The sequence below is a fragment of the Centroberyx gerrardi genome, chromosome 11, assembly GCF_048128805.1.
Source record: "Centroberyx gerrardi isolate f3 chromosome 11, fCenGer3.hap1.cur.20231027, whole genome shotgun sequence".
NCBI classification, from domain to species: domain Eukaryota; kingdom Metazoa; phylum Chordata; class Actinopteri; order Beryciformes; family Berycidae; genus Centroberyx; species Centroberyx gerrardi.
The window spans coordinates 29,072,903-29,096,245 of NC_136007.1; the positions used below are offsets into that span (position 1 = coordinate 29,072,903).

General features: G+C 42.6%; 1 protein-coding gene across 8 annotated transcripts in view; it reads right to left on the reverse strand.

Annotated features, from left to right (window-relative positions):
• Positions 1-6,721: 6,721 nt before the first annotated feature.
• The window catches only part of gria4b (glutamate receptor, ionotropic, AMPA 4b), a 104,398-nt gene continuing 87,776 nt past the window's right edge, over positions 6,722-23,343 (reverse strand). For 3 of the 8 annotated variants that reach the window (XM_078286868.1, XM_078286866.1, XM_071911349.2), the window contains 5 exons: positions 15,508-15,706; positions 14,675-14,922; positions 12,135-12,249; positions 10,139-10,276; positions 6,722-6,886 (listed from right to left, as the gene is read on the reverse strand). In XM_078286868.1, coding sequence (XP_078142994.1) covers positions 6,722-6,886; positions 10,139-10,276; positions 12,135-12,249; positions 14,675-14,922; positions 15,508-15,706 — 865 coding nt within the window. Of the gene's footprint in view, positions 6,887-10,138; positions 10,277-11,353; positions 11,469-12,134; positions 12,250-14,674; positions 14,923-15,507; positions 15,707-23,343 lie in introns of all 8 variants that reach the window. The other 5 variants (XM_078286867.1, XM_071911351.2, XM_078286871.1 and 2 more) reach the window with 3 other exon arrangements.

Below are 23,343 nucleotides of genomic sequence, written 5' to 3' on the forward strand. Positions count from 1 at the left end.
ACAACTTGGACGACAACTGCTTTTATTGGTGAGGGTGGCGCGAGGAGAGGAGCTGGCCAAACCTGCCTTCTGGTGACGTCATCTGAAAGTGTGGTTATTGCATAGTCAAGTAGGTCCTGTGATCTGATCCTATTACTACATGTAGGGAACTTGAGCAGCCTGTGTTTAACTTGAGTGAATAGCTTATAGTGTAACAATTGTTACTTCATGATTTCTCACAGTATGTCTTTGTCCTAGTGATCTTGCTTCAAGGACAAGTGAGGCGATGCTCCTGTTTGTTTCACTGTATAAATTGTCAGCCCTATCTCAGAGGAGCAACAACGGCCATACTTGGACACTACTAACCCGAGTCTGAGTCTTTGCTGATTTCCTCAACAGTAGTATGTATTACATACATCTAACTCGGCACAATACTCAAAATCAATTGTCATATTGTTTATTATATGCAGAGTTACTGTTGTTAGTACTGTTCCCTCTAGAAAACACTGGATTCAAATTGCCTGCTTGGAACTTTCAGAGCTATGTGACTGCCATGTGACCGTCTAGCTTTCGACCCTCCATTGACGCAACTCTTTCTATCTCAATGGTAGGAGCATAATCCAAGTCTTCTGAAGCCAGGGGGCGCCCCGGTGGCTCAACCGGTAGACTGCATACCATTAAGGCTAAGTCCTAATCGCAGCCGTGTGGGTTCAAATTGTCGAAAGGCCGGACATCTCGAATGTCCCGCTTCCCATATGTAGATGTAGATGTAGGAGGTATGAGACCCATATGGCCTCACAGGGGGTAAATCCATTGCAGCACCACCTCCACCTACACCTGTGTCCCTGCCAGCACTAAAGGAAGTTGTTGTGATGACAGAAGAAGGAAAGACTTATGTCTTATCGGATCAGTGGCAAGCATCAGCAGAAGAGCAGGTGTCTCCAGCTGCTGACCCTCAGCCACAAGGAGCAGCAGTGATGACACATCAGTATGAGGTTGCAGTTATTCTTTGGAAACAACGAATGTGTATTACATGAACTTTGGCACAGGTCTCAGTAAGAAAGTAATGAGTGAGAAGAGGAAGCTTGACTTGGGGCTGCTGAGCAGCTCTGAGAAAGAGGAAGCAATACTTGGAGTTTAACAAGCTCCAGGCCCAGTTGTTCAGAAGTAATCTGATCGGATTTCGGCTATCGGATTGGATCAAATCTTGATAATGGGTTGTTCAAAAGAAAAAAAGGATTCTGAAATCGGATTAGATCACATAATCCAGTCTTGGTTTTGATCTGGATCAAACCTTCAGTATGTGTTGACAAAACTTTTTAGTAGGATTGGGATACCTTTGATCCAAAAAAATCAGGATTATCCTGATCCCAGCAGAAGGGTGGATTCAGGGTGGATTTCAGGAACAAAATGTAATAAAACTTTAAAATTGGTCAAATAATACAATATTTGTATCATGTAGTATATATACATTTATTTAAATTTTGCACTTGATTTGTTTAACCGTTACAGTGATAAAGTAGATAAAGTAGACATTAGGCTACCTATTAAGCCTTTCAGTACAGTAAAAAAAAAAAAAAGATGATGCCTATAAGTCACTTCTTACCCAACTACAGCAAACCAAAGCCAGACTTGAAATCTGCCTCCTAAAAGCAGGGCTTCAAAAAGCTGGTCTCTCCACAAATGAAGAAGAACTCTGAACGTTCTTTATTTTGTTAACTATTGGACATTTAGCCTTTTTATGATTTAAAAATCATGTTCAAAATATCCACAATGTATTTGTGAATAATGTTTATTTGTTTGTTTTTATTTATTTGTTGTGGGTCAGATGAGGGGTCTGACTGTTTAAAAGAAATTGAAAATGGAAGGGGATGTTTGTATTGTTTTATTGTGCTGTTTTCTGTCTCTTCAAATAACAACACTTAAAGTGACCCCACGCTGGCTATTCTACCTGTTGTTCTTTACATAGCTAATAGCCTATATTGTGATATGTAGTCCCATTTAGAGCACTGGTAATCCGGATTTTGTAATCTTGAAAAGTTTGTATCTGGATCAGGGTGATCCAATCCAATGTTGCTTTGAAAAACCGGCACAAAAGTAAAATGGATTACCTGATCCTGGATAGCAAAACATGGGATTTCCAAATCCGGATCATTCTGATCCAGATTAAACTTTTTTAACAACTGAGAAGAGGAAGCTGGCTGACTTTGAAGTCAGACTTCTGAGATTCTGAGAATAAAGTCAAAATCTGAGAAAAAAGTCAGAATTCTGAGAATAAAGTCAGAATTCTGACTTTTTTCTCTTATTCTTAGAACTCAAAAAATTCTTTCACATGTGGCCCTAATCCTCTTCCGTACAATCGCACTGAGTGGAAAAGACCTATATTGAAACTGTAGTGTAGCTTTCGAAAACGTTCATACTTGCACGCTCCCAGACCGTTACGTTGTTGGTCTTTGGTGTATTACCTAGCTATTGTAGCTTCTCTCCCTTATCAATATAGTGTGCCAGCCTTGCTGTCACACTATATTGATATTGATATGGATTGTTCTCAATCCAACAGAGTCTCCCGGTTTGAAAAAGAAAGTGAAACTTAACATTCCACAGACTGTTACAAAGTTGCCAGTGACGAGCAACGGTATTTGTAAATAGTAACAGTCTTCTGCTGTGCCACAAACTTTAATGGTAGGTAACGTTATTACCATATGGTATTTAAGTAAAATTAGTGGAATTACATAATTTAACCAATAATCGTGTCGCAGTGCTTCAGTGCATAGAATTGAATTGAATTGAACAGGTGCGCCATGGGTCTGGATCTGTGCTTGTTTTTTGATTCCAGGACACATACACAGTAATTCAATTATGTTACATGATATATAATGTTGTAGTGAGTTTAGATTGGGAAATGTAGTTTGTACTGTTGGTTTGGTAGAACTATCTGTAGTTAAGTCATTGGTTTAATACTTGTGTTGTATGTTGATAATGTCAATGAGGGACGTTTAGGCCTATATACAGTGAGCCATAGCCATTATGCACCACTTGGCATACATATAGTGAGTTATAATAGCCATTAGGCATCTAGGCCTATATGTGAACCATAACCATTGATTGATCACACCAGTAGGTATAATTTATGATCCGATGTGTGTTCATCTTATTCCCAAATTGGTGACAATATGAAACCTATTTACTCCTGCTTGTTGAAAAAGCATGTTAATGCATGCATCTATAAATGTTATATGCAACTCTATGGACTACTGTGGTGTCTCTCTGACGTTATCAATGTACATATTTGTGCTCACGATTGACTAATCTGTGGGTACAGACTTCCACATTCATTATTTTTGCCAGTTGACCCATGGGAGGGTTTATTTTATATATACTTTGTTGTATCCATTGTTTATTTTATACATTATTCAGCTATGTTCCTATCCTTTTTGTGCACAAAAACAGTTAACATAAGTAAGAAAACAAGAATTCTATCTATCTATCTATCTATCTATCTATCTATCTATCTATCTATCTATCTATCTATCTATCTATTATCGTGGCTTTCAATGGAGAGTTTCAGTGTCCCATGTCCTAAATGCTGTTTCACAGGCTTTTCCACCTTGACAAGAATAAAATTCTGGGAGAAACTCTGAATACTTGTAATTTTATGATGTGAAAATGGTCAAATTTAAAGATATTGAGTATTAGCACACAATATCAGCTCTTGGCTGATTCAGTCTGCTTGTACTCTAGTGTGAGTCCTTGCCAATCAAGTGTCTGTCTTCAGCCTCCCTCCTGGCTGTGGATCTTATCGTATGGCGGCAGGGTCAGGCCTTTCTCATGTTTATCCCATAAGGTGTGTCCCATAACCGCCCCACCCTCCCACCAGCCCACAGGTCACAGCGGTACCGCTCTCTTCATCACCATATGCTGACATATCTGCTCTATAGGAGACATCGCTTCCCATTATTTCCTGAGGAGTCAGTCAAGGCGGGACATGAGCGGGGCTTCGTTGCGGTCACGGCTATCCAAGACCTCATGTCGATACACTGCGGGGTTTAACATCTGTCATAGTTATACCTCGCTTCCGAGGACCTGTATACATCGGTACTTTCAGACACCCACACACTGTGAAAGCGCATCTGCTCAATGCAGTCACATTAAAGGATACCTTACCTGATGGTGGACTGTGATTCCTCCATGAAAGGTACCATACTGTACATTTGAAAACCTTGTTAAAGCTGCACTAGGCAACATTTTAATGTAAAAAATACAGTTGTCTCATCAGCAAAACTTGAAAGCAAACAGTGGTGAGCAGCGCCCTGTCCAGAGAAACCTGCACTCACCAACATTAGATCTTTCCCTGCATTCAAGTGATGTTGGGTCGTAAATTGGAGAACGTTTCCTCAACTGTTTACACACATCGCCAGCCTTCTAGGCTAACGTTAACGATAGCCTAGCTAGCAAGCAGTCTTCGGCTATTTCAGGGGGTTATGAATGTAAATACCACAGGAAATTGAATGCTGTAGCACTATAGTTGTCAAAGATTATCCATGTCTTTTAAATTTGGACATGTGGTTAAATTTCGGCTTTATTGTATCAAATTTGTTACATTCAGTTACGACTCTGTGTTCTGTTCAGCCATGTTGGAAAGGGTGATTGTGTCACAACTCGGCCAATTGGTGCTGTAAACAAGTGTGCAGTTTACTGGCCACACCTGACAGGATTTCTGGGTAGTGAAGTTCAAATTTTTCAAACAGTTACTTCGCGCTGACATTTGGAGCCGCAAAAGTGCAAAGTTGCCTGATGGAGCCTAAAGGGAAAAAAAGCATAACATCCAACACAACTCTCTCTCTCTCTCTTACCTCTACCTAAAATAATGACACAATAGCAAGCATTTTGGAATTCCTTTTTACTAAAAAAAAAGATCAAAATAAAGATGTACAATTGAAACCAAAATAAGACGCCATATTTCATTTGAGCTTTGAAGACTAAGTATGGCAGGACAAAAAGGCATGGCCTGAAATATTTCAGCTGGTTTCTCCACTCCAAGCAAAAAAACTCCTTGTCCCACCATAGTATGTCTAAGGGAATGGACCGGATGAAAATGGGGAAGAAATAAAAACATTTAGACCAGCAATGCCATTGGCTGGCGTTGCTGATGATGCAGAGTCTGTATCCCTATTGCAGCCCAGAGGCCCGAAGATTGTCCTTCCATTACCATAAGAGATGAGGACACTACAGTCAGTGAGATTGGAGCAATACATTTCTGCTACAGTGTGTCCAGCCTCCTCTGAGGATCCACAGTGTTTCAATAAGGAAGGGCTTCGGTCATTGTTCAACATACAAACAGTGGCTTCATTAGCATGGTTTCAATGTCTTATTGGAAATAGCATAGACACTTCATATAACATATAGTGAGAGAAATGGCATTTTTCAATTCCGCGTATCATTTCAACTCATGTCTCCACACACATAATGGTCTAAAAGATCTACCCAGATAGGAGTACTTGACTGTCGACATTTAAAACCAGGAGACAGACAGATCTTTTGAATTCCTCAGTACAAAAAATAGATCAAACAATGAAAAAAATAGTTTTATTTCAACAGCTGAAACTTGATTTATAAAGCTCTACTCGTGAGCGACTTTCTGGGTCTACGTCTGCACAGTGAGGGTTGTGGTTTAAGGATTGGGGGTGGAGCTAGATAACATTCAGTCTTTAATATATTAATTTGTTGGTGACAGGTATCAGAATATTTGGGCAGTTGATACCCCTTTCATTTAGAGCTTTAACGTTCCTATATTGTACAGTATGCATTGAACATATAATAAACTTTAACACTGTCTTCCACGTCTGTCTCCTCTTTTGGAGTGGTATCATCTTTTCCATTATTGCGATGAATAAAATCTTTAAAGATGATTACAAAAATGAACTGTCTGTCTGTCCACTACAGTATCTGCTATGTACATCTGTTTAAAAAGCAAGCATGTTATACAGTCTTCCCTATGTACAGCTATTTTTTTCTTTCCTTTTTGTTTTCATGGAATATACATATTTACTTATCTTCACAGTTTCTTATGTTTTCTCATATATTCATTATCAATAGATTTTATTTTTGTTATTATTAATACAAATATTTTTCATCGTCTCCCTTATGGCACTGGGGTACAACTTTCCCAATGTCAGTTATTGATATCCAGTGAGACTGTTGCCTAAACATGTCTCTTGAACGCTGCTCATGTCTGTGTAGCAAATATTGTTCAGTTTGAAAACAATCTTGATTGTGATTCAGTTTGCCAATTTACAGCAATCCAAAAATGCACAGTTTACGCTTCAAGTTTACAGTTTTCTGGTCTTCATCTTATCATATATCATGATATTATAATTTTCTTCCCCTCGCTTCCTCTTCTTCTTTTCACTGGAGCGGTAAAGGTGGACACCTCTGCAGCATTCCCGTAAAATGACGCTTTGATTTGAACGTACGCCTCCGTGCGGCCACACAGTGAAAATCAAGATTGTTCTGCTTCTGGTTTCTCCGAGCAGCCACCGAGCCCCGGCGGCAAGTCTTAACATCTAACTGTGGAAATCGTTGTTTGAGTTATCGTCCCTCTGTCGGTCCCGTCTCGCCCACTGGAGGTATCCAGTTGGGTGTGTTAATCCTGTTTCTTCGCGGTTAGTTTCTGGTGGTTTCATGGGCGGTGTGATTTTTTTGTTTTTTTTTCAGAATAAGGCACTTTGGAGGTATTTGGTTTTCACGGGAGCTCCGAGGAGACCAGGGCCAGGCCGGAGCTCTGGCGGAGGGGAGGCCCGGCGTGGACGGCCTTGGGACAGTCGGGAGTCAGCACCCGTCCGTTCTCCCCGACGCTGCCCGTGATGGACAGACGGGCCTTGTTCCTCATGGCTTCTGTAAATGTCAGCTGAGGAGAAAAATAAAGAGATAGGTATGTGTATGGAGGAGGGGAGGGTGAGCAGATGAAAATGAGGAAAAAGGTGCAATTTTCACATTTTAGATTGGAGTTTTAGGGCGTGTTCACACCAAGCATGTTTGCATCAATTGAATTCTAGAGCATTTACTCCTTTAGACGAAAATGCGAGTCTCAGTCCTCCTGCAAGCGGTGCGGTTCATTATAAGTGAGAATGTAATCACATCAGCTACAAGAAATGACCCCAAAACATATGGTTTTATGAGTATGTTGTTTGTTGTTCGACTGTTGTTCCATACGGTTTTAAGGGTATATGGATGGATGTTGACATCTGATAACCAACAGTTCCTCATGCTTGGAAAGCCTAGCATAACAAAATTAAGTGAGGGCAAGCTATTTCTTCATGTGTTCTTAACTGGTTTGAACACCAGAGAAGGGAAATTAGAGCAGCGAGCGCAGACAAGTCCATCATGCTTAGCTAAAGTTACAATGACTGGAATCAGATTTGTTTTGACTCCCCCTGCTACCAAGATCTCTTACCTGGCAGGATTACAGGTCACCAAAACTCTGTCCAATAAATGAGCTACTTGTGAGTCCATGTGACTTTTGTTTACAAAGCCTGATTTGCTTGTAATTGAGCAGTGTGAACCAAATATAAAAATGCAACAAAGTCAACTTTTACATTATGACCAAAGGAAACAAACCGTAGGTGTGATCGCACCCTTAGTTATAGAAACATTTGTCAGAGGCAAAGCTGCTCTGGAGGCAGAAATAATCTCATTGGTTGAGCTAAACCTCAATGGGCCACAGTTTTTATGGCTAAGTAATGTTAGACTGAAGCCCATTGAAAAGGTAAGAGAGGAGGTAGATAATGGATAGTAGACAGTAGATTATGAAGCCTAGAGCTCTTGCTACTAACCGAAAAATGTCATAAAAATCTAGCCATAGTTACCAAGTTATCTAGGTTAGCTAGTTAGCCTAGATGACCTTTCATGTTCAAACTAGCCATACTAGCCTATAGCTGTTTAGGTAAGCTAGTTAGCTAGCTGCTGACCTTCCAACACCATGAATGCCATGGTCATGAATGAATAAAAAAAATAAGTCATTGCCATTTAGATTATTTGATAATTAATATTGATAATTAGAATTAATGTTTTGATTAGAGTGCCTTCTTTGCCATTCAAGTTTGCCGATTAGCTAATTTAGCTAACTCAGAAAAACTGTGGTTCTCTGGCTCCGCCCATTGAGGTTTAACTATGAGATTATTTCTGCCTCCACAGCAGCTCTGCCTCTGACAAATATTTGTAGAACTAAAACTCCAATCTGCTTCAACATTATCTGTCTAAACAACAGGTAGAAGATAAGACAGCCTCAGAATATAACATATACATATATACAGTATATAGCATAACAACCACAGAATCAGAATACTCCTGTCATAGCCATTCAGAACAGTATCAAGCCAGCTCCATACTACATGTAAATCCATTAGCGACAGAGTTATTACAGAGTGGGTGATAGTTGCAGGCAGTGGGACGGGGAAAGCTGACTAAGCAACAGTCAAGCTAATGAAGAGAGGGTGCTGAAGTGCTGATGGGGGACACATAACCATGTTGGACAAATATACACTGACTGGAAGAAGACATCTGCAAGTCTAATGGTCGAGGACCTGGGGGAAATATCCACAGAAAACAGCTCACATAAATAAAATCAGCTTTGCTCAAGGGATCCTTAGCTTACATTTACTTTGCCCCTACAATCCCCACAATGTGTAGTGTTTAGATATGGCTTTATTATACATGGCTTCATGTGTGCTGTGCGCTCGGGGCTGGTTTCTCATTAAGTTTGGTTGTGGTTGTGCGTTGATGGTCTATTGTAACTGATAGACTTGGGACTGCAGTGTCCCTGAGCTATGTGCTACTCAGGTGTATGAGGGTGTATGAGCGTCTGTGTGTGTGTGTGTGTGTGTGTGTGTGTGTGTGTGTGTGTGCGTGTGTCTGCATGTTCAGATGTCCTCACAAGGCTACAAAGTTGAGGAAAGTTCTCCACAATGATGGTTCTCAATTTGAAGAGAAGGCATTGGAGCTTTAAAGGGGTCGGGGCTAGATGTTAAGGGGATGAGTGTAATTTGATGAAATGTCCTCACAAGTATAGATATACAAACGTGTGTGTGCAGAGTAAGACATTGGTCCTCATTTATTTATCATGCCTTTCCTACCCATCCATATGAGTCTTGCTACAGCACAGGTCTGAATAGCAACACACCCACATTCGACAAAGCCCTGTAATAAAATCTAATGGTAGCATGTGGGTTTCCAATCAATTCAATGGAGCTGAACACGCAAATTTGAATAAGAAATGTATTGTCTCTTTGTTGAACTGCGCTTATGATTTCTATGGTGAATAAAACTATGAAACTACCTATTTAATCTGTTAAATTAACATTTTTATCCTCACTATGAAAAAAATCTACAGACCTAATCAAAAAGACAAAGAGGCTGAAATGGCAGATTTTGGTAGGGGCTATGTGAAGTCAATCACGCAAGTAGACATTTCCAACATTACTAAACTGCCTGTCCACCACTCCAATTGTGCTTATACACTGTAAGACATGAATATTATCTTACTGCCAAGTTGAAATTGAGTAATACAGATGCTTCTTTGCAGGGAAAATGGGTCATACAGTATGCTTGCTTGATAAATGAGAGCCAATGTCTGCAGCCACACAAGCTGAGAAGCAGTAGAGGCAACATCACGTTTAAAGATGACTCACTGCCTCTTGTCAGAGCGAGAAAAGCTAAGAGTGCAGACCGGGACGTCACATATGACCACATAATGAGAGACAGAATAACTGGGAAGCGTTTTGCCACTGGTCACGACAGTCACTCAGCACGGCAAAGCTAGCACGGGGATATGATAGGTTTCACTTACAGTCTCAGTGCAGGGAGCTAGAGAGGGGGTGGGGGGTGGGGGCAGGGGAGGTCGGATGGACCTTCTACGAAAAACCCCCGACTACATCTTATCAACATCCCCATCGCTGCCATACCCGTTGAAAACCTCGCTAAACTCGGCTAAATTGCGGACGCTGGGGCTGGGGCTGGGCCTCGGACTCTGGCTTTGGCTAGGGCCGGGGCTAGGGGGGGGGCTGGGGTGGCAGTGGTGGTGGTGGTGGTGGTGGGGGGGGGATTGGTGCGGGTGGGGGTGCTGGTGGTAATGGGGGTGTTGGTGCTGGGACTGGGCCTCCACCTTCATTCGCTTGGCCTCGTTGCGCGACTTGTAGCAGAACTCGATGAGGGCCACCAGCATGGCCAGGCCCAGGCCCCCCACGAGGATGTAGAAGACCCCCGCCACGTTGCTCAGGCTGAGGGCCTGGGACGACTTGTCCTGCAGGGGGGTGGGGGTGGGGGGTTACCCGGCGGGGGGCGGGGGTGGAGAGAAACGAAATGGCAGACACAAAGTCAGACACTAGTTGTAGCAGTGGCAGTAGAGAGTGATGCATACAATGCATTCATACAACATCGATACACACATACGGACTGGGCAATACAAAAAAAAAATCCATTTCACATAATGCACGCACACACATACACACACACGCAAACAAACACGATCACAGACGCACAACACGTAGCATTTTTCACTACTCTACCTCTAACCTGAGTCTACTCTTGTACATCTGCATGTATCCATGCCAGCAAAACTGATGATCTCTTGCTATCTAGCTGCCTTAAGTATTCTGGAAAACAATTAACCCACTGCATTAATTATTCTCCATGTCTCAACAGGCTGCCTTATCTCTCAGGTCTGAAATGGGCCCTTTAACCCCTTGTTATCCAAACGTATGTTACAGATCTCTCTCTGAGCTCTCGTTCCTCCCTGCCATTTGTCGTCCTTGCTCAGGTCAAGTTAACCCTTCCCATTCAAGTTATTACTTTGACACAAAAGCGTCATGCTTTGTCTCATTGGCAGGTGATAGTGTGTGTACGCCCTACACTTAATGAATCGATCGAGAACACGCTATTGATGTGGAAGGTTGTACATGCTGCTTCGTTTAAAAGGTGGCAGCTCTCGCCATGCTCCGGTGCATCAACACAGTGGATCAGTCTTGAGTGTGCTAGAGCTGAGGCATACAGTACCACTGGCATCTAGTGTGACATACAGTAACATCTGAACATGCCCTGAGACCATCTTAGGTGACAACCAGTGTGAGTGTGATCCTTCATCTCTGAGGTTGCAACGCATAGCTGAGCTGCTATAAAACTGTTAGCGCTGCGCCATGCCTTGTTTCAGTCATGCTGTATCCCTCAGGCTACGCCTTAAGTCTCTACCTGCGTGTCTGTCATTCGCTCTCTCTCAGAGTATTATGTGTGTGCCTCATGTCAGCCAGCCTGCTGCAATAACAGAACAGTACTGCCAACGTTAAAAGTGTGCATTGAGACTCCCGGGCTGGTGGAGACTGACCTTACTTCCCGAGTCCTTGGGTCCACACTCCCCTTTATCGTACCACCATTTGTTTTTCAGTTTGTCTAAGACTCCTGCTTCACTCAGTTTCAATACGGCAAGGTTTACGGGCGTTCTTCAAATCACGGGGGAGGGGGGAAGGGGGGAGGGATGGGGTGGGGAAAATAACATAAATAACATCATAGGACATGTTATTTTATGTTATTCAATCAGAAGAAGCCCAACAAGAGCAGCTCAGTACTCTTCAAAGTGACGAAGCCGGGAAGGGGCCCCACTTGTGCTTACATGTCTCTATGCTCATTGGTCAAGATAGTTATTGTAGATATAGTTGGGTTTGGGTGCGTGGGAGGGGGGGGTTGGGGGGAAGGGGGTGGAGCTAACAGACATATATGTGGGGCCCCGGCTGCATCGCTTTTCTGGAACGGGCACATACTGCCGGGACCTATCTCACAACAAGCATGGAGGCCAGTACTGTCAACGCAAAACTATTGGCTCATAAAATGTACTTTATGCTTATTGGAAAGCTTAAACAGCCTACACATGACTTTCATGTCACCCACTAGTTTTACCCTTGCCTCCCATGGATCACTATGCAAGCGCTACAGCGAATATTTTTGTTTCGACAGTACTCGCTCTCCTCTCTCAGGATTTAAAGGCGCCATTTGCTCGTGAGCTGCGCCTATCCGTGGGCGTCGACCCGGCAGATGCCCCTGTTACCAGTGAAACAAATTTCTTTTTACCCGCATCAAGGTCACATGGGCATAGCGACATAGCGGCTAACCTTCTCGCCACCGCCTCCGCTGCCACACTCTCCTTTGTCGTACCACCACTTGTTTTTCAATTTGTCCAACAGGCCTTGCTCATTGAGTTTTAACACTGCCAGGTTAACTGCACTTCTTGAAAACGATAAAACATATTTGGTGAGAGGGGGTGAGTATGCTGTCCAATTTGGGAGGGGGGGAAGGAGGGGGGGAAAAGGGGGGAGTAGCAATAAGAGAGGGACAAAGGTGGAAAAGTGGGTTAATGCTCTAAACGGTTACATCCCATCCCGACGCCCTGACAGCGTCCCCGGGATCCCAAACACACAGTGAACACAAACCTCTCTCCTCTGATTGGTCCGTCCTCTACTCTAGTTGGCACTGTTATTGTGCAATTGTATGTATATTGTACACTAGGGTTAGACCGATATATGGGGCTGATATTGGCCTTCTATTAAAAATCGTTTGTTGGCAAGTAAATCTTGTCCATCTCTGATATGATGGATATGATGCAGTTTGACTGATTACATATTTATTGTAGAATTGATCGATAGTGGGAAACACTCTGATGTGACATTTTGATCAGATTCAACACAAGTATGCATGAATATATTGCAGTATTATTATTATTATTATTATTATTAGTAGTAGTAGTAGTAGTAGTAGTAATAGCAGCAGCAGCAGTAGTGGCATTATCCTGATTTTCAATGGAGACATTTAGTGTCCCATGGTCTAAATGCTATTTCAGAGGCAAAAATGACATTCTGACGAAACACTAAAAACTAGCATTGTTTTAATTTTTGGTATAGAAATGATCAGATCTATCGGTATTGGCCTGTAAAAAACCCATATTGGTCAAACCCTAGTGTATACTATGCTTTGAGCAACAGGTAACTCCAAATAATTTGGACCTGTTTTCTACATGTATATATCTATGTCAACCAGCTCAAACCTCACAGGATTTCAGAACATTAAGCCTATGTGGAAAATCATGATTGACTTGCATAAAATGCCTATGTGTATCATAATTTCATGGATTCTTTTGAAGGCTGCTGCAGTGACGTCTGGAGATAGTGGAGAGAGAGAGAGATTTGCCTCAGCGTGCGTTTTGATCCTTTTAAATTCATTTGCATCAATAAAAAAAAACAAAAAAACACAGTCAGTAATGGAAATGGATCAGAAATGTCAAACACACAGCCACGCAGCTAATAACTGAATAGGAGCTGATGAGAATATAGTCAAACGGTTTACGGAGCCATGTGAAATAGCGGCCTTGACTGACAGTGGTGCCTGCTCTATGTCGCCGGTGTGTTTTCCTGCTGATATCGGGAAGAGTGACTGACAGAAGATGATAATCCCCAGAAGAACAAGATGGAGGCCTGGAGAGGGACTACCGTGATCTGTCAGGGACACTTCGTGGTCAAAGCAGTGGCGGAAAACTGGCACCAGTCTGGCTGGAAAACAAACCAAACGCCTGCTCTGCTCTACTTCAGAGACTTGGCATGGTCAGAGGAATTTACAGAAAACAACTAGGAGGGTTTGATTTACTGGTTGTGAGGAGTTTGCCACTCGCTAACAAATCACTATGCCGCTACCTATTCGCAAAAAGTGGAAAAACCCTATGTTCGGCCATTGTTTTCCCACACTCTCTAATTACATTTGATCAATTATAGCAATGCTACCAATGTTATCTATGTATACAGCGGAATTGCCTAGTTGCCTCCATAATAATGTGCTCTCCCTGGTCGTTTCCATGAAATGTGTGTACTGTGCAACAATTTTCTCATACCTCCACTAGAGAAAAGGCAAGTGCAAGCAATCATGTACCTGTTCTCTGGTTATTTGCAGGCGTATACACGCATACACACACCTATGCAGTTTTGCCTTCGTTATATTTTGCCATTCCTTTCGGTGAGACCTTACTGGCGGGCTTTGATTGATGAGGCTGCGGATTGAAAGCGCAACTCCCCACAGTAATGACACTGTATTCTCTGGCAGGTCTGTAAATTCCACTATGTGCAGAAGGCAGTGACAGAGTCTGGCACAGTCACCCAGGGCTGAGCATTCAAATGGCTCCCAAAACATCATTTCAGTCACTTGGATCATTATCAGAATCAGTCAACCGTCAATATGGCTTGAAGTAGCATTAGCCAAATATCTCATACTAAACTAGTGCTGTATTTAAAAAAAAATGCAGTTCTAAGTAAGACATTTTCAGATGAATCAAGTGCACTAGTGCTTCCAGCATGCCATTCCACATCTCCTCGGCCAAAACAACATGAGCACAAGCAAAAAGATTTACCTGGTGTGAAGAGCTGTAACAAAAATAATGAAATAAAAAAACACCCCTCTGTCATCACAATGAAGCCCCGCATGCATGCAGCAAACACAGATGTCAAACAGCCACTACTTTCTGCCTTCAAATAAACACGTGAAACGCCCCCACCCACCCACACCAAGCAATAAGAGGAGACAGAGATAGAAAGATAGAAAAGGCGGCACACCAGGGAAGGTGGAATACCATAACAACACGTAGAACATATTGTTACACTATTCCACCCACCTTAACTGTGAACCCTTGGGTGTGGCTACTCCGTAGCCTTTGGAGTCCAGGTTGCCTCCCACTTTCATGGTGTCGCACGGCTTGCGTTGCTCTGTGTACTCATTCATGGTGGACTCCAAGAGGAAGGCGTACTTCCCTTTGGACTTGCGGACTCGTGCCACGCCCTCTGCGGTGGTCTTGGTGAAGACTGTGGGCTCGGCCGACTTCATGTAGCCCCACATCTTCTCGTAGACGGCGATCTTTGACCGCTGTAGGATTTCGGGGGGTAGGGGATTGCAGGTAGAAGTGTCATCGGAGATGGGGGAGGTGGAAAGAGCATAGCCGCGTACAACACAAGGTAGAGAAGACATGGGGCATCAGTTCAAAATTGGAGTATAACTTCGACATGGATTCAGAAATTACTAGGTTAATTTAACTGTACACATACATATACATCTGAGAGCCTACTCACGAAAACTTGGACTGCTTTAGGAATAGACCAAAAGCCAAGGAACAATGCAAGTAAATTCCACCTTGGTGCAAACTACCTCTAGAACTTACCATATCCGGTGGGCTAGCTAGAAAAAAACATATCTACATCTACATCTTGCATACTCTAGCAATATGTAGATATGTCACATTCTACCCACACATACTCAGCTGGGGTTACAGTATGAATGTAATATTTTTCATGCATGATCCTATGAGAACTCCTTTACGTTCTTGCAAGTGCCTGGGAGTGCGTGCAAGCAGCCTTTCCTCTGTGAATTACTCGTGTGCATAAGATGCAAGTATCGCATGGGTTCCCCTACCTGTTTGCAAGTCGATCATTTACCCCAGTAAGTCCAACTCACCCTGAAGAACTCTTTGGTAGAGCCAGAGTCCAGAGTGCCGTAGGCGATGTCTGTCTGCTTTGCCAGATCCTCAGCACTCTCTATAGGGGAGACCATCCTCTCCACAGTCAGGAAGGCAGCCAGGTTAGCCGTGTAGGACGAGATGATGATGAGGGTGAAGAACCACCAAACTCCTCCCACGATACGGCCCGATAGTGATCTTGGGGAGAGGAAGGAGGGAGGAGAGAAGGGAGGGAGAAAGAGGGAATTTGGAGGGAAAATTTGAAGGGAAGAGGGAGTAGAGGGGCAAGTGAAGGATGGACAAGAGAAAATTAAGGGAAAAGGAAGAGCGTAAGGTAATGGCAGGGACGGAGAGTGGGGAGGGAATAATGAATTGCCAGAAAGGAGGAGCAGGAAAATGAGAATTTGAGTGGGGTAAGAGGTACAATAAGGGGCGATGAAGAGAGGAGAGTGAGGGATCAGTGGGGTGAGATAGAAAAACATTTGTCAGTGCTGAAACATACAGTCATTGTAAAACTGCAGACAGTCACAGAAGGAATGACAGAAGGAGTATGACTGAGTAAAGCATGGAGAGTCTAGCCACCACCACAGGGGCAGGAATGCTGATGTGCCACCACAAGGTGGAGCTCTGACAACATCCAAACCTGCCAGAGCTGTATTTACCCTTCATTAGTGGAGATTGCCTCATGAAAACCAAACACGCTCGTGTCGACCACTCTGTTAAAAGAAAAGGTACTGCTGTCCCTCTCCCCTCGCCTCTCTCCCTCCCTTTTTTTGTTTATTGGCAGGATGAAAAGAGCTCGAAGTCCCTCGGACGGCGTGGCGCCAGCACTGTTCTTTTCTTGTTTGCTGGCTCGGGGGAGACAGATAGCGCGCTGCTCAGGAGCAGGGGAAGGTCGTGAGGAGAATCTTAAACCATAAATGCTGCATTGAGGAGAACAAACAAGATCTCCCCTCGGTGCAAATCAAACAGAGGAGGATACAAAACCCTCAGGCCTCCTTGTCAGATGGAGAGAAAGATGGGGATATGAGAGGGGGAGGAGAGAGGCATCTGCAACAGTCAATGTTTTCTTCTGGCTGGTCTTTCTGCTGTGTCTCACAGCGATCTGGCCCTATTCCATTGTCCCCAATGAACTCTGGGTACTTTATTCTCCATGTCCTGTATGCATACACCCTTAACAAAAAGGGTCCTATATTGTACCAGAAAATAGTTATTTTGGCTTATAACATAGCAGAAACCTTGTAGGTGCTATACATAACCCTTTTAGAAATGTTCTCTGCAGCACCATGCTCAAATGGTTCCACATAGATCCTTAACGGTGCTCTAAAACAACCCTTTTAGAAATGTTCTCCATAGCATTATGCTCAAATAGCTCTACAGAGAACCTTTACGGTGCCCTAAAGAACCCTTAAGAATGTCTGAAATGTGGCAAACCAGCAGTATTAAAGGAACAAATCAAACAAATCAGAGGGTTCTTTGAGCAACCGCTACCTTCACCAAAGAACCGCTGCAGTACCCTTCCGTTTTCTAGGTGTACATGGACAAGGTGAACACGCCTGTAGGGGCTAAAGGCAACTTCCGCGAGCGAGGCACCGCAGTCGAGCATGTCTCCTCTACATACACAGGAGGCTTTGCCCACGAAATAGACTGACTTGGCGTATTAGCTCTGGATTTGAATACAAATGACTTCCCTTCTCTTTCTCTCCCCTCACTCCCCCCCCCCCCGAGAAGATGGAGACTATTCCGCTGAGCTGAGGCTTTTGAACACAGAAAATGTAACTGTAAAAAAAATGACTGAAAGGGGTGGGGGGGCTTGATGAGTCCTAACACCCCCCCCCCCACACACACACACACACACGCTGTCTCGCTCTCTCTCTCCCCCTCGCCTTCATTATTTTCCCTTTCTACCTGCAACAAACCCCTTCATTCTCTCTGTCAGGCTGTCTCCTTCATCTGTCTCTTTATTTCCCGTTCCCTTTATTGGCAGGGAGAGGCCGGCAGCAGCGGCAGTAGCTGCTGGGAATGTAATGACGGGACCAGAAGATGAGTGAGTGTCTCTTTGCCTTCCCTCCATCCATCCCTCTATCCCTCTATCCCTCTGTACTGTGTGTTGGCTGATTCTGGTGACTTTGATCCATGGTGACAGACTGCTGTATCCTGATGGGGCTGCAGTAAACAGGGGGGGGGGGGGTAGATGGGAGGGCGACGGGTGAGGGAGGTGGGAGGGGCTTAAGGCCGGGAGTCTGGGTTATTTTGAGCTAAAGTGTTCACTTGAGTGGATAAACAGTGTCTTCATTTAATATTCACCTTCCATGGACGGTGCAAAAAACATGAAGATAAGGCGACTAATGGATTATAATGCTGGGCACTGTGCTTGCTGATGTCTCTGTGTGTGTGTGTGTGTGTGGCTGTAACCGTGAGTGTGTGTCATTTGGCATAATACATATTGTAATAATGAGTTTTAAACTGATGCATGGGGCCGATATTGGCCTTTTATTAAAAATCAGATCTGGTCCAGTCAGTGTCGTTCACCTCTGATATGATGGATATGATGCGGTTTGATTGATTACATATTTATTGTAGAATTGATCAATACTACACTGGTTGTCTATGGGAAGCCCTTAACCTGAGTTCATTGTAATAGGACTTTATTATCTAGTATCTAATCTCTATTATCTTATATAGTTTTAGTGTCCCATTATCTAAATGTTTCAAAGGCTTTTCCACCCTGCCAAGAATACATTTCTGGGGCGAAACAGTGAATACTGAATTGAAAGATACTGAATATTAGCACAAAATAGCTACTGGCAGCTTCAATCCAAAAATATCGGTAGTAGTATCAGCCTCCAAAAACCCTATCGTTTGAACCCCGGTGTAAACCACACAGATGGTGTTAGATGACAGAAAATCGCATCCCACTGTCTCAGAAACCAATCATTTTACTGCACTGTGCTGTACTCTGCACTGCGTGAACGTGTGCATATTTGTGCATGCATACCACATTTGCAGTAAGTCCACTTGAATGATCCAGGAGGCTTGACAAGTGCTGCACGATTACCAGAAAACAAAACAACTTACGGGGACATTTTGCTGGTCGTCATATGGGGAAAACATTATTTTAAGGTTGAGATTAAGGTCAGAATCTGAGTTCATAAGTAAAGGGTAAAGTATGGTTATGTGTTTAGTTGCAAGGATTATGAGGACTGTAAGTCATTCTATGTGTGTGTGCACACGTATTGACTGCAAGTGTTTTTGTACAATATAAAGGTCTGCAAAAAAACTAACAAGTTTGATTACAGATATGTGTTTGGGGAAAAGTTGACTGTGATGATGTATGAGTTCAGTTCTAACATGAGTGGAGGACGGCAGAGAGAGACAGATGGGAAAGTATTAGAAGGAATACAGTGGAAACAAAACAGAAATTGGCTACACTGTTGGGGGTAGGGGGGTGGGATTGCATTGCAGCAGTCCAGTAAACCTCAGAATACAAATAATACTAAATGTAGGAAAACAGAATAATTTCAGCAATTCTATATATATGTTATATGTTTTCCTACGGGCTAACTCTATTTAACTCTGAGAAATAAAATGGGGTTTACAGAGGGAGAGATCTAAAATGGCTGGTATAGTTTGCATGTTGGCAAGATGGCATTCCAATACAAACTTAATCTCCAAATGTAAATAAACTGAAAAAAATTGAAGAACTGGAGAAAATGAGGAGGAAATTATGATCGCCCTCAAGTGTCTTGTGTGAGTCAATAACGGGAAGGATGAGCGAAAAACGGCAAAAGTTGGATTTGGCACAAAAAGAAAGTGCAAATATGACTGTAGAAATAACTGAAAACTGTTTAGCAGAACTATTGCAGTTGGGGAAGTGGGAAGGAAGTTGTAGTGTTGTTATTATGATTATTATTGATTGATATGATAATATAAATGCTCATTCTTCTGATCATTATTATTCCAATTGTTAAAATTATGATTATGATGATAAAGATAAGGATGACTGCATATTATGGATTTTATTATTATCATTGTGACTCTAATTATTATCATTATTGCATTCCAATCTTTGTTGTATTATTTTTGTTATTACACATAGGAATGTCCTGAGACTGCCTTACTTACTTACAAAAAATTACTAAAATTAACAAAAATTTACTAAAATTAAAATAAACATAGCCTACAAAAATTTGACACAGAATAGTTTTTTTTTTTTACAATTTTTGTCCCCCTCTTTTTTCTAATCTATTGTCCTGTTTTATTCTTCTCTAACCATATTGTTAATTCATGTCTATGGCGAAAGTGGTCATAGTTGTCTCATAAACAACGGTAATGGTAAAAGAGGGTAAACTATGACCTCAAGTCGGTGCTCATCATAAGGCAAACAACGATCAATAGAAACAAAAATCAATTATATTTTCAGAAAAAAGCATCATAAAAGACACAATCCTCATATGACTTACATAAGTTTGATACTATTGACTATGATGCACAGTATTGATGTACCTCATAAAGATTTATATCAGACTAAAACATTGGTCAACGAAAATACATGTATTCAGCATCAGTAACGACTGTATTGTTTTATCATTGGAAGTTTGGTATATGTGTTGCTGAAGCAGTACAGAAGCAATGTAAGCTTCAGTGGAAAAGCAGACAGCAGGCAGCAAGCAACTTGTAAATGGCGAGCAAACAAGCCGAGGATTAAATATAATAAGGTTCCACCAGTTTGCAAAACATTTTCCCTCTCAGGACACTTGTTTGTCTTCTCGTGAGCTAGTTCACCTTAAACCACTTGAGCTTCAATTTTCCCGATTTCCTCTTTTCTTTCCTTCATTGAGAAAAAAAAGATACAAAAAACAAAAAGACGCTGTCAAAGACGACTCGGCGCAGAATGCGTGTGTATAGATTTTCCATATAAAGGATTTAGAGTGTGCGTGTGTATGAGAGAGAGAGAGAGAGAGAGAGAGAGAGAGAGAGAGAAAGAAACAGAGGAAGAGAAGCAGACAGAAGACGCGACGGGAAGGAGGGGAGGCGATGAAGTGAAAGACGCGGAGAGGAAGAGCGCTGACCTTGAGAGGAACCTAAATAAATGAAGAGGTGCTTGTCTGCTCCCAGCGTGATGCCCGGGGCGAGCCCACGGCATTTAACTTATTCATACCAGACACCGTTTCCCTCGACATCCTTCTCTCCTCCTCTACCTCCACTTTCCGTCCTCACCCTCCCTCCCCAGCCCTGAATTCAAATGTAAAACCTTTAAATCAATTAAACCCTTCCGTGATCCTGTCGGCTCCAACTTGCCTCATCAACATTTTAGCTAACTCCTTGCCGCCATTTTGCATAAGTCTCTCCTGACCGCTGTCTCTCCCTGGTCAAAGGCAGCAACATGGCCACTGAGAGGATCTATGAGGTGGTGATATGCCATCGAAGATAAAGCAGGCTCTTTTAGCATGGATATTTTGCAGAATCCGTTGAGTATCTCCAAAAACAGCTAGCCAGATAAGATGAAAATGCTGCCTTTGCCCAATCACAATGTGAGATCATGTCTGGCTAACTGCTCCATAAGATGCCTGGAATAAAGCGGCCTTGAAGAAAACCCTTTTGGTCGTAACACCGTTGGCGGCGGATCTGACACCATAAACCTATTCATTTCCTATAGAGCTGAGCTGATGTGCTCAACAAACTTGTCAGCTGAGAACAGTTGGTCACGGTTGAACATTTGGCTGTCAACAACCAATCAGATGTCCGTGCTTCATTGTTTCCCTACCAATGTGGTTTCATGTCATGAACAATAGTTCTGTCTGGCAAGTGCAAAATGAACAAGAAGTTGATTCCAGCCATTCAAAGCTTCCCAGTTCTCTACAACTTTTGTTTCAAAGACTACAGGAATAAATGCAATGCATCCATTGTTGGGGTTGATGGGAAGCTCTGAGGTCATTTTATTTATTAGCATTTGTGTTTTTGCTATTTATTTTCGATGAATGCTACCTCATTTATGCTTGCTAGCTAGCTATGTTAACTCATCAAAACAATGCCACGTTATGAAAGGCAATACTAAAGCAGCAAAAAATACACTGACTTGTCTGTTTATAACTTTGTAGCTGCAGATGCCTACATAGATGCAATCAGAGCCTCTCAAACCGGCCACAATCAGTCCACATAGAGCGACACATCAACAGGGTTGCTCACAGTGTGAACAGGCAGTTAGTGACACAAGCAGCAAGTGATGCAGAACAACAGCAGTCAGGGAGTAGGATCATAAAGATCAATCGCATCGAATGTAACACCAAAGTGTTAGTCATCACAGCCATAGAATCTGTTGCAGAAGGAGGGAATGAAGGATAGAGTTGAATCCATCAAAAAAAGATCACAATGCCTACATTAAGTCATTGCACAGAACAAGGAAAGCCAGATGTGTCTCAATGGTGATCAAATGCGACATTGTCTGGCTCATGAGGCTACATTTGCGGCCGCAAATAATTGCTGTTTTTCTACAGAAAAACATGACAGAAACCTACTGCTGACCTTAAAAATAATAATTTGCAACATTTTCATGTGAATGTCCGTTTTACTGTTCTCTAACACAATACTGATTCAAGCTATATCCAGCTCATGAAAGCTTTTCCATTTGCTGTTCTAAACACCCGGCGTCTGGTAGCTCTTTCCTGGGAAAAATCCTCTGGTGCACAGGAAGTGATGCGTTTTAAGTTTCCAGTTTGTTTGTAATAAATAGAAGAACTGAGTAGTTAGCATGAGCAGTGATAGCCACCATGGCTGAACTGACAAAGAAAAGAGCGAATGACTTAGTAAGCTTACAATGATTAGGGTTTTTACAAAGAATTACAGCCAAATATATAATGAGCTAAAGACCATAACAATCTTCTCATAAGGAAGTATTCCCAACTGAATATTCATGCACTCGTAAACCTTAATACGTTTGCTTATACAATAGGTAATTTAGTCTTTGAAGAAATGTTGGCACTCAAATCGCTGAATAGTGTCATTAACAACGTTGCTGGAACTATTGTATATTGGTGCGAACTGTAATGGTGCCAATTTGCAACATAGCCACGACAGTTTCATTTGGTTCGGCAGAGACTTCCGTCGTCACTTGGAAAACGCAGCCCTCGACTGAACAAACAGATCACAGCATTGTCATTTGCTCACCAGATGTGACAGCTACTCAGCGAGACAGACGAGATGAATCCATCTGAGCCAACGAGAAACAGATTGTACACCTGGAGCGGTCACGACCAATTGCACCTGCATCGATTGGCTGATGGCTACTCTGATATTTATATTGATATTTTCTGAAATGAAATTCAGACTTGTGATACAGTAACACGAGATCCCGCAATCTCAGGAGAAAGAATAACTTTAGTTCCGCCCAGCTGGGATTTGTAGTCAATTAAAAGACTAAAGTGTCACCGTTTCACTTTAAGCTCCCCTCTCCTCCTGTTTCCATGGAGACATCGCCATTGGAGACCGGGATATTAATCACTGAATTAATTATATGGGGTGCCTTGAGGGAGTAGAGGGGGGTATTAGCCCTTATTAAGAGAGAGAGAGAGAGAGAGAGAGGAAGAAGTTCAGTGCAATCTCAACCTCTGCCTTTCCTGATGGAGCCGCCTCCTTATGCAGCAACCTGGTCTCAGAGAATTTCAAGAAATGAGCATGATTCAAATGGAAATACATGCTAGTTGCACGAAAAGTGAGAGAAATACGTTTTCCCACCACAAAAGGATTAGGTGAATGAAACATGACTAGAATCAGGCAGGAGTTGGACATTGAACTAGCACAGGGGAAAGTAAGGGTGTGTGATCATCAGAGAACGC